Source organism: Elephantulus edwardii, unplaced genomic scaffold, assembly GCF_000299155.1.
Source record: "Elephantulus edwardii isolate Elephantulus edwardi_28Jun2011 unplaced genomic scaffold, EleEdw1.0 scaffold00008, whole genome shotgun sequence".
Classification (NCBI taxonomy): Eukaryota; Metazoa; Chordata; class Mammalia; order Macroscelidea; family Macroscelididae; genus Elephantulus; species Elephantulus edwardii.
In genome coordinates, this window is record NW_006399758.1 from 37,988,940 (window position 1) to 38,001,066 (window position 12,127).

At 37.5% G+C, this 12,127-nt stretch overlaps 1 protein-coding gene across 1 annotated transcript in view; it reads right to left on the bottom strand.

The window, feature by feature from the left end:
* Positions 1-6,924: 6,924 nt before the first annotated feature.
* The window catches only part of NBN (nibrin), a 43,050-nt gene continuing 37,847 nt past the window's right edge, over positions 6,925-12,127 (bottom strand). The window contains exons 13-15 of the mRNA XM_006880522.1: positions 10,959-11,072; positions 8,240-8,289; positions 6,925-6,955 (exon numbers count right to left, since the gene is read on the bottom strand). Of these exons, the coding sequence (XP_006880584.1) occupies positions 6,925-6,955; positions 8,240-8,289; positions 10,959-11,072 (195 nt within the window). The remainder of the gene's footprint in view (positions 6,956-8,239; positions 8,290-10,958; positions 11,073-12,127) is intronic.

A 12,127-nucleotide genomic window follows, 5' to 3' on the forward strand; every position in this document is an offset into this window, starting at 1 on the left:
TCTCCCAATTTATGTAGAAATTTTCAAAATTGTTGCTCTTGATTGCTGCATAATTTTCCATTGTGTTAATTGTACAATTTCTCAATCCATTCAATTGTGTTGGACATCTGGGCTGTTTCCATGTTATGTGATGGTGAATAATGCTACTATGAACATTGGTGTACAAATCTTCATTTGTGTCTCAGTTCTAATTTCCTTGGGGTATATTCCTAGTAGTGGAATAGCTGGGTCATACAGAATTTCTATGTTCAGCTTTTTGAGGAAACACCAAACTACCTTCCAGAGTGGTGGTACCATTTTATAACCCCAGTAGAATATGAGAGTTCTTGTCTCTCCACATCCTCTCTGACATTTATTGCTTGCTGTCCTGTTAAACTTTTACCACTTCTATTGGGGGAACATGGTAGTAGTTAAGAAGCTGCACTGCAATCCCAGCTTGACATTTTTATCGTCATGTGATAAAACAAGACTTAGATACCTCTTTCATATTTTATAGATTATCTGACTTTAATGTTTTCAATCAACAACCTGTGTTATGCAGATGACACAACCCTGCTTGCTGAAACTGAGGAGGACCTGAGGCACTTGCTGCAGAAGATCAAGGACTACAGCCTCCTATATGGACTGAAGCTTGCAGAAGATCAAGGACTACAGCCTCCTATATGGACTGAAGCTAAATGTTAAGATAACAAAGATTCTAACCACTGGGCCAATTGGCAGCATCAGCACAAATGGTGAGGAGATTGAGATAGTTAACAGTTTTAATTTACTTGGCTCCACAGTCAACACTCTTGGTAACAGCAGCCAGGAAATCAGGAGACGAATTGCATTGGGAAAATCGGCTGTGAGGGACCTCTCAAGAGTACTGAAGAGCAACGATGTCAGGCTGGAGACTAAGGTGCGCCTGATCCAGGCTATAGTCTTCGCAGTTATGTGCTACTTATCAGAGAGTTGGACAGTGAACAGGGCTGATAGAGGATTGATGCCTTTGAGCTGTGGTACTGGAGAAGAGTGTTGAATATACCATGGACTGCTAGGAGAACAAACAGGTTTGTCTTGGAGAGGGTGAAGCCAGAGTGTTCCCTGGAGTCAAGAATTCTGAAGCTTCGTCTGACATATTTTGGGCATGTTGCAAGGAGGGACTGGTCCTTGAAAAGGGACATCATGTTTGACAGAGTGGAGGGGAGGCGAAGGAGAGGAAGACCTTTGGTGAGATGGAACGATTCTGTGACTGGAGCGGTGGGAATAAGTGCATTTGAGATGGCTAGGTTGGCACAGGATAGAATAACATTTAGAGCTCTTGTACATAGGGTCGCTATGAGTTGCAAGCGACTCGAGGGCACATAGCAAAAACAATCAGAGTTTGTCAAGTAAAGTTTCAAAAGCATAAAATTTTATCATTAAAAAAAATAATCCCCCAAACCCCCAACACAACTGGAAGGTGTTTTAAAATGTTATGTAGTTAATAGGAACACGGAGATAAATTCAAGTTACAGCCTGCAGAATTAAACAATTCAGATTGAATTTAAAATGTCATTTTAAAGTTTAACTTGGATACAAAGACTATTTCTTGCACAAAGCTATTTTAATCTGATTCAGTCATGCAGTCTTAAACTCCACTGGATAGATTTCTAAAGGGAAAAAGCACAGCTCCTTAAGATTTGCAGGGGGAGAAAGGGGTCGGAGGGGGTGGTAAGACTTGCCAGAGGAGAGTATGCAGAATACGTATTATTAAGCGCTCTTGAATGACTCCATCATCTGGGGTATAGAGCAAAAAATATATTGTTGGTAAAGGACTGAGAACAGGTGAAGGAACATGGCTAAGAATCGGAAAGGAAGTGGTACATCAGGAATGCCTCCTCCCTCCATCCTTTTTCAATCTGTATGAAGAACTGATCATCGGAGAGGCTGGGTTCAATGAGGAGGAGTGTGGCATCAGGATTGCAGGAAGACTCATTAAACTTATGCATACCACACAACCTTGGTTGCCAAAACTGAGGAAACCTGAAGTGTCTGCTGTGGAAGGTCAAGCCTTAAATATGGATTAAAGTTCCACAGAAGATGACAAAGATTCTCACAGCTGGGCCAACTGACCACACTGTGATGGATAAAGAGTCTGAGGTTGTTAACAATTTTAGCTTGCTTGGCTCCACAATCAGCACTGTTGGTACCAGCAGTCAGGAGATCAAAATCATTGATTTTGCAGGAAATCGATTTGCACTGGGGCAATCTGCTGTCAGGGACTGCTCCAAAGTTCTAAAAAGCACTTTCGACTGATGTCAGTCTAAAGACTAATGTGTGCCTGATCTAGGCCATGGCCTTTGTAATTGCTTGCTATGCATTAAAGACCAGGACAATAGAGGACTAAGGATAACAGAAGAAGAATCAAGACCTTTGAGTTGTGGTGCTAAAGAAGAATATTGATTGACTGTCCCATGGACTGCCAGAACAAATAGGTCTGTCTTGGAGAGGAAGAAACCAAGTTTATCCTTGGAGGCAAAGATTTTAAAGCTCCATCTCACCTACTTTGGGCACATCACCAGTTGGGACCAGACTTTGGAGGACAGCATGCTTGGAAGGCTGGAGGGACAGCATGGGAGAGTAAGACTCTGGATGAGATGGTTTGACAAGGTAACTGGGGCTATGGGGTTAGATGTGTCGGAGTCAGACTGAAGCAGAATAGGGCAGGGTTCAGAGCTATTGTACCTGAGGTCACTGAGTCTCAGGCAGCCTGATGGCACATTAACAACAAAGAAGAAAAAGGAATGTTATAGACAATAGAACATTAACCTTCATTTAAAGATTAAAAGGACTGATAGTTCAAATCACGATGAAGTAATGGGAACGGAACTTAACCCTTCACCAGAACCAAGTGGAAAACAAAACAAAAATATGTGAAGTATTTCAGGACCTGGAAAATAGAGGGTTGATTTTATTAAAACACATTTTTAGAAAATTGTAAAGACAGGAATGAAACAACACTTAACACTCCATAATTCTTGGCATGTACAATTCTGTGGGACCAAGCTACACAGACTCCCAGGACTAAAAGAAATAAGGGGTGAACTCTACAATCCTGACTTGTCTGAAGACACTGAGCAAACAGGAAGTGGAGTCCAAACCAAGGCTTTCTTATTCATTGTCCAGCTCCAGCTTTTACATGCATATGAAGTGATTAAAATCCCGCATTGTTTGGGTCAGGTGCACCTTAGTCTTTAATTGGGGGAGAACAGGTTTGCAGATAAATAGAAATTGTTGGACCGAGTATTGGAGAGATGCAGGATGCAAATACTTGCGCAAAGATGTTGGGTGCCGTAGAGACATTCATAGACTATCATCCAAACTTAAGATGCCCCCTCGCTAGTGAAATGGGATGTGCAGTAATTAAAGAAAAAGGCTTGGAAATTCGACAAAGTCAAATTAGTGTGAATTAAAAAAAACAACAACAAAAAACCACAAACAACAACAAAAAACCATGAGGTTTGCCACAGCAGTCAATCTTAAAGGGATATATTTTAAGTTTGCTTCTTTCCTCAGGAAAATAATAGCATGGATTCCACTGCCAGCCTTCTAGTTAGCAGTGTTGCTGCGTGCCATCAAGTCGGAACACACCCACGGCTGACCCACTGCAGGTTTTCAGAGGTGGTAAATCGCATGGGAGGAGCATGACCGTCTTCCCTCTGCGGAGCTGCCTGCAGGCTGGCAGGGCAGCAACTCAGCACTGAGCCCTAAGCCTTTTCTTCCACAGAGAAACTGCTAAGTTCTATCCTTTTGGTTAGCAGCCAAGGGCTTACCTCTTACTACACTGAACAGAGGACAAGAACCATAGAGCTTACCAGAAATTAAGTATTTCTATAAATATGTAACCTGACTACTCTCTGCTCTAAACCCACAGTGCCATCAAGTCAGTTCCAACCACGATGACGCTCCATCAGGTTTCCGAGGCTTTAAATCTCAGTAGATCTTTCTCCCTCAAATCAGCTGGTAGATTTGGGAGATGTGAAGCCTCTTTTTGGTTAGCAGTACATCATGTTACACTGTGCTAACTATGCATGCAGATATATTTACAATATATATATAGATATAAAAATTTATAATTTATATGTAGTAATTCAATATGGACTGAGGGCTCAAAGTCAAGAAGACAAAAATTCTTACCACTGGACCAATCGGTAGCATCAGGATGGATGGTGAAGAGATTGAGATTGTTCACAGCTTCAGTTTGCTCGGCTCCACAGTCAACACTCTTGGCACCAGCAGCCAGGAAATCAAAAAACGTATTGCGATGGGAAAGTCTGCGGTTAGGGACCTCTCTAAAGTACTCAAGAGCAACGGTGTCTCTCTGGAGACTAAGGTGTGCCTGATACAGGCCATGGTTTTTGCAATCACTTGTTATGCATCAGAGAGTTGGACAATGACTAGGGAGGATAGAAGGAGAATTGACGCCTTTGAGCTGTGGTGCTGGAGAAGAGTATTGAATGTACCATGGACTGCCAAGAAAACAAAGAGATTCATCCTAGAAGAGGGTTAAACCAGGCTACTCCTTGGAGGCAAAGATTCTGGGGCTTCGTCTGACATACTTTGGACATGCTGCAAGGAGAGACAGGTCTTTAGAGAGGGACATCATGCTGGGCAGAGTGGAGGGACAGCACAGGAGGGGAAGACCCTCTATAAGGTGGATTGATTCAGTGACTGGAGTAATTGGGATGGGTATGTCAGAGGCAATGAGATTGGCACAGGATAGAGCACGGTTTAGGGCTGTTGTACATAGGGTCGCTATGAGTTGCAAACGACTCGACGGCACATAACCACAACAACAATGTAGTAATTATATATATTGTAACTGATAATTTATATATATTTATATAGATATTGTAATATATAATTTATATATCTATATAAGGAGCTGTTCCATCTTCTATCCAGGAGGCTGGGCTGTATGAGAAGTGTGGCATCAGGATTGGAGGTAGACTCATCAATAATCTGTGTCATGCAGATGATACAACCCTGATTGCTGAAACTGAGGAAGACCTGCAGTGCTTGCTGCAGAAGGTCAGGGACTGCAGCCTTCAATATAGATTGAGGCTCAATATCAGAAAAACAAAGTTCTTACCACTGGACCAACAGGCAGCACAGGATGGACAGTGAAGAGATAGAGATTGTTCACAGCTTTAATTTACTTGGCTCCACAGTCAAAACTCTTGGCACCAGCAGCCAGGAAATTAAAAGATGTATTGCAATGGGAAAGTCTGCTGTTAGAGACCTCTGCAAAGTAATGAAGAGCAACAATATCACTCTGGAGACTAAGGTGTGTCTGATACAGGCAATGGTCTTCGCATCACTTGCTGTGCATCAGAGAGCTGGGCAATGACTACGGAGGACAGAAGAAGAATTGATGCCTTTGAGCTGGGTTGCTGGAGAAGATTACTGAATATACCATGGACTGCTAAGAAAACACACAGGTTTATCCTAGAGAGGGATAAACCAGGCTGCTCCTTGGAGGCAAGGATTTTGAAGCTTTGTCTTACTTTGGACATGCTGCAAGGAGGGACCAGTCTTTGGAGAAGGACATAATGCTCGGGAAGGTGTAGGAGCAGTGCAGGAGAGGAAGACCCTCTATGAGGTGAACTAATTCAGTCATTGGAGTAATCTGGGTAGGTATGTTAGAGATAGTGAGATTGGCACAGGATAGAGCAGAGTTTAGGGTTGTTGTACCTAAGGCCGCTATGAGTTGCAGGTGACTCGATGGCACATAACAACAATATATATATATATATATATATACATACATATATATATATAGTAATCATATATATATATTTTAATTTATAACTTATATATATATGCATAGTTAACACAGTGTAACATGATGTACTGCTAACTAAAAAGAGGCCTCACATCTCCAAGTCTACCAGCTGATTTGAGGGAGAAAGATCTATACACACACACACACACACACACACACACACACACACATAAGATGAATATAGCATATGTTCTGGTAAAAGCCTATGTGTAGTTCTGGGTGTAGTTCCTCTCACCTGACCACTGTTTGTCTTGCTTATCTGTCTACATACGCACCTAAAAATGAATGTTTATTATTAATCTATTTGAACTGCATTCAGGCCTTCCCTGTTCTTGTGAGACCTGTCTTCTGCACTGTCTTCAATTTCCAATACTAGAGTAACAAATGGTGATTGTCACCACTAAGATTCACTTTAGCTCAGAGAAAACTGAAATTACAAGGGCCAAATGCCATTCTGATATACTTCTGACTTCAAAAAGAGAAAAAGACCAAGGTGCAAAGCACCATACATTTTCTGCTTTCAGTTATGGGGAAATGTACAGAAATCTGAATAGACATTAAAAACATCTGCAAAGACTCAATAAATTGGCATTATGCATTTCTTCCAGGGGGCTCTGGAGGCTTGGTGGTAAGGGGTTGCATGGCCAAACCCAATGGCACTCAGTTCAACTACACCAGCTGTTCCACAGTGGAAAGATGGACAATCTCCTCCTACACAATTTACTGCCTCTGAGTGTCAGCTGTGGGTCTATTCCTATTGAACAGTACACAACATCAACAATAACAATGGATTTCTTCTAGGAAAGGTGAAACGGGTAAGACATAGAAAGGAAAGGGAGAATTTTTGTTTTTATAGTTGGAAAATTTTTTAACTGATTATTTTAACTATTTAATAATTAAAAAACACTTTAATCATAACTAAAAATTTACTGGATGGTTAAGATGGCAAATCCAAAACATGTTATTTCTTTTCCAAAGGCACCCCCCAAAAGTGGAATTTTGCTTAACAATTTTAGGTCATAAAATATTTGTATTTGAAATGTTCTATACATTACATTCATATATATATAGTAATGCTTGCTATTAAGTATTTCTCCAAAGCTGCTTTTAAAATTCCGTTATCTTCTCCTTTTTACATTAGGATTATATCTGTAAAGAAAAAAGAGAGTTAAATAACATTTAGAGTAATGAGGACCTTCTTTTTTGTACTTTCAGAGTTAAGACTTCAAAATACAGTCTCTTATTTTATCCTTTAAAAACTCAGACTCACTGCCATTAAGTCAGAATGCACTCAGAGCTGACCCTCCAGTGAGCCGTTTTAGGCTATAAGTGCACTGGAAGAGATTGCCCATCTTTATCCCTTGGAGCAGATAGCGGATTTGAACTGCCCACCTCTGCAATGGCAGAGCAATTCTCTAGCCACTTAGGCTGTATTATAATAAGCACCGGAATTTCCCCTCCATTTACTATTACTGATAGGTATTTAATAAAACCAAAATATGATAGCAATAAAAAATGCTGTAAAGCACTAAAAAGTTTAATGAAAAACCACCTTAGAAATCAGTATGTATTTATATTTCTAATTTTCATATTAAACATATACATGCAAAATACTATTTGCACAAAAGAGCATAATGAACCTAAAATATATCAGTAATTAGCATTTTACAAAATTTCCTCCTAAAGTAATGAACCAAATAGAACTGGGCAATTAGGTATACTCATCTGACCACTGATGAAAAGTTTGTTGTCGCCATCTGCATCAGTAACTCATGTTTTTAATAATAAAATAAGGGAATAAAGCAAATTGTCTGTAGAAAAGACTAAAAAATAAATAGTACTAAAATATATATATTTGGTTCTACTATTTACCTCTAATTATTTTGTAAGTATTTAAAAGCAAATTGTTATCAGGTTTGTTAAGCCTGCAGGAATGCTGAAAATGTGTTAAGTCAGAAATTACAAGCATCCATTGTAACTCTTCCCAAAAGCCTGCCCCGAAATTCTAATCTTGCCTTTTGCTTCTATGCATGTACCAATTAAAACTCCGCACATGGTCTGGCATTTTACTTGCCTTAATTTAAAACCTACTCATTCATGATTCTGTTAATGCTGAACATGTCACAAATTTATAAGCCAAATTAAACCAGCTCAGGAACCTTCTTTTGGCCAAATGCCTCCATTCAAATTTTAAGTACGCTGTGACTGAACAAAACTAAATCAAAATCCAAATTTGAAGACTATATAAAGCGAATTAAAAGGCATTCAAAAAGTAAAATTAAAAGCATGCTAAAAATACATTCTTTAAGTGAAAGGACTAACTACCTCATAATATGGAAGAAAGAAACAAATATTTAGTCTTCTATGAATGGAAATGACATTTATATAGATAATCTCTCAATGGTACATGATAAAGCTGAAATTAAACTTTACCTAAATAGATCATCGGCAAGAGACTCTTCTTTTGCATGTTGATTTTGCACCTGTCAAAAATAACATAAATATCTGCTCAATGCTGAATGTAGATCTAATGAAATGCTATATTGAGAGACCACGTCATCTCTGAGTTCCTGCCTTTATAATATCTTTCCTACCCAACAGATCATTTCATGTCTAGATTATTGCAAAAAGACCCTAATTAAATAACTTTCTCAGTCATTACCTCTTCAAAGACACCAACATAACTTTTCTTTGCTGTTGTTATGTGCTGTTGAGTCAGAACCAACTTATAGCTGACCCTCCAGGGGGCTTTCAGAGGCTGTAAACTGCACAGGAGAAGACTGTCCATCTTTCTCCTGTGGGGCAACTGGTGGGTTTGATCCATTTGCCTTTAGGTTGACATGCAAACGCCTTACCAACTAGGTCTCCAGAGGTTTTGTAAGAATCCTAGCTCATTAAATTGTGCTAGTTTAATAACTTTTAAACATTCTTCCCAGCAAAATTGTTTTACTAGTTTTCAGGGCTTTGGTTCTAGACTAGGGGTGAATATGCTAGAAGGGCAATAGTGATCCCCTCTTACACAGACATGCTCACTGCTGACTTGGTTCTTTAACTCCCAATCCCAAATGGAAGATAAAATCCTCCTACTAATCACCCAAAAAGTAACTTTAAATACACTAAACTCCTAAAATAAAAATAGTTTGGATAGGTAAGATCTGAAAAAAAACCCCAAAACCCAAAACAAACAAACAAACCCGAAAACATTGTATTGGATATATTCTAACACTAGCGATGATTCTATCATTTGCTATAAAAATCAGATGATCAATCTGAAATACTAGACTTTTTGTAGAGGGATATGACACACACTCTGATACAGAATATTTAACTGAGTTCCACAGAAAGAACCAGGTTCAAAAGGAGAAAAGTGATACACAGCACAAGCTGAGCCATTCCTTTGAGTATTTTTCAAGCAACAAAAACTAGATGGAACTGGCAATGTGCTGTCTGTGAACATATTGCCATGCTGATGTGAGACCCAAGAACTGAAGGCAAGCAGAGAGAAGTTACAGGTAATTATGCCGATATTACATTTTTACATCCTAAATTGGCTTTAGAACCTATATGAGGTACCACATGCTTCAAAGGGGAGCTTTGGTGGCCTTCTGATAAGGAGCTGCACTGCCAACCTGAAGGCACATGGATCAAATCCACCAGCTCCTCCAAGGGAGTAAAAGGGCAATCTCCTCTCGTAGGAATAACTGCCTCTGAAAACCTGCTTGAGGGCCAGCTATGAGTTAATTCAAACTAGACAGTACACACAACAAAAAACAATTACACTTCAAGAAAAAAGAAATTTCTCATTAAAAAGCTAAAAGATTAAAAAGAAAAGCTATAAAAAGAACAGCATAGTTATCCTATCTGCTAAAGAAAAAGAGAAAGATGTTGAAATAGAATATGTAAGAAAGATGAAGAACTCAATCTGTGAGAAATAATAACTCAAAGCAATTTAAGAAGAATATGAAAACAATAAAATAAGAACTAAGACTAGATGATTAGAAAACTATAAAACATATACTTGGAAACAAGGCCTCACGTAAATAGCCAAAATAGATGCACAAAGACTTTATGTATCAGCATATGTTATAATATAAAATAACTGCTTAATATACACATAAAAAGGGAGCTTAAGAGATCATCAAGAAAGATTTAAAAAAGAACAAAAAAACTTCCAGAAGTGAAAAAAAAAACACAATAGGTTAAATGTAAAACTCAGCGGATACATAGAATAACAATCAGACAACTTAGGAAACATTGTGAGCTAGAGTTTTTGAAGAAGTTACTAAAAAGCAAAGATGAAACAAAAGATGTTATAATGCATAGAGATAAGGGGATATTTATCTTTTAGAGGAGATAACAGAAAATAAGAAAAAGTAAACTTGCTCTTGATCCAACATTCTGCACTACAACAAGAGTGAAAAATCTACTACCCAACAATTTTTCACATTAATGATGCATCTTTGGCAGTAATGAATGCCAACATGCAAGGTGAGAAAAAGGGTATCACTGTGATGGTTTAGGTTAAGTCAATGCCACTGAGTCATGCTTCTCTGTAGTTTGGAAAATTAATGATGTAATCTCGCATAATATCATAATGTAGCTATTCCTGATTTTGTGATCTGATGTGGTCATCTTCAATTTTTACAAGATGCCTAATTTTCACATTACAACTTTATAACCTAACCAAGTTGCAAAGTGAGGAAAGGTTACATTACAGTAATTTAACATTTGCATATTTAAAACAGTAAGGTAACATTTCCAGACTTAGCAAGTCAGACCACTTATATACTATGTAACTGTAACGCTCACTATCTTTTAACAGTTACCTTTACATTTCTTTATAAATTTTTCTAGTTAAAGTCTTTTATTTTCCTTTAAGGAAAATTTAATTTTATTATGATATAAACTTAAATGTTTACGTACCATTTTGTACAATTTTTTTCATTAATGAAATAAATCTATAGTCCCTTTAAAAAAGTGCTACAGATGGTGCAAATTAACCTTAATGCTCTGTAATCAGTCTTCCTGAATGAATGAATGACTGATAGTGATTCACTTATGTTAAGCTTGGTTTTTAGAATTTGCTCTAAGCAAGCTATAATGGAGGAAAATGCAATTTGAGTTACGTTTCTACATCTCATATTCTACTTACCTCCATTTCCTGCCTTAACCACTCTTCTAATTCTGCATTTTTTCGCCCATGATGAGCTATTAGATCTGATCCTCCAATGATATGTGGAAGTTTCCCTGCTCCAGGAAATGTGACCTGTTAAAATAATAAAAGGACGCTAAGTGCAAGTTAAGATGGCTGTGTTTTAAAAAGCTTGAAAATGGACTATAAATCAGGCACAATCTAAATGCCATAGATGCTAACATCCTATATGTGAATATAAGGGTGAGGTCCTACACGGCTAGGCTCATCTATCCTCTGCCCTAGTCTTCTCCAGCAATTACTACATTCAGATTAAGAGTTACATTCTAGAAAAAAAAATTCAAGAGTCTTAATTTGGAGTTTTCATTTTTAAAGAGTAGCCTCAATCATGTAGTAATTAAAGCAACTCAAGACTCATAATTTAAGGCACATATTTTTGGTTCTAACGATTTTAAGATTTAAGCCACACTGAGCACCATAAAAACATAACTTTTCCTCCCAAACTTGATAGATCTCTAATAAAGAGATAGTGAAGATAACAATTTGGGCTGTTGTGGGTTTTTTTAAAAAAAATTGAATTAATTAAGTGGTATATAGTACATTTAGTACTTTTTCCCCCTTCTCATATTTTTATTGGTTTGTACTAATTTAAATTGTATTTCATGCATATACATGGTGTTTTATATAATCTTTGATTTACATTGTTTTTCATTAAGGTACATGTGTTTTATATAAGTTTAAAGTATTTACAAACAGGTGGTATTAAAAAAATGATTATTTTTAAAATGCCATCAAGTACAATCTTTATATTACATTTAGAGTAAGGAGAAGGTAATAAATTATTAACATTCAAAGGACATACATTTAATATTCTAGTATGTGAAATGGAAAGATAATTTTAAATTCACTTCACCATTAAGCAATTTAGTAAAAGCATAAATAGAGCCATGTTGTTGTTTTTGAGATTTTAAAAAAGAACTTGGTTAAATACCTTCACTACAGAGACAATTCTGCCAATCCCATTTCTGTAATAGTTTTGGTTTGAATTTCTTTCATAAATGCAAAACAAATTCTCTGATCAGAAGATATAAATATTTGTGAGGGTTTTAAGTTTTTCCAAAACATGTTCCAGATGTTTCTACTACTTTATACTTCTTCAGTAGTATGAC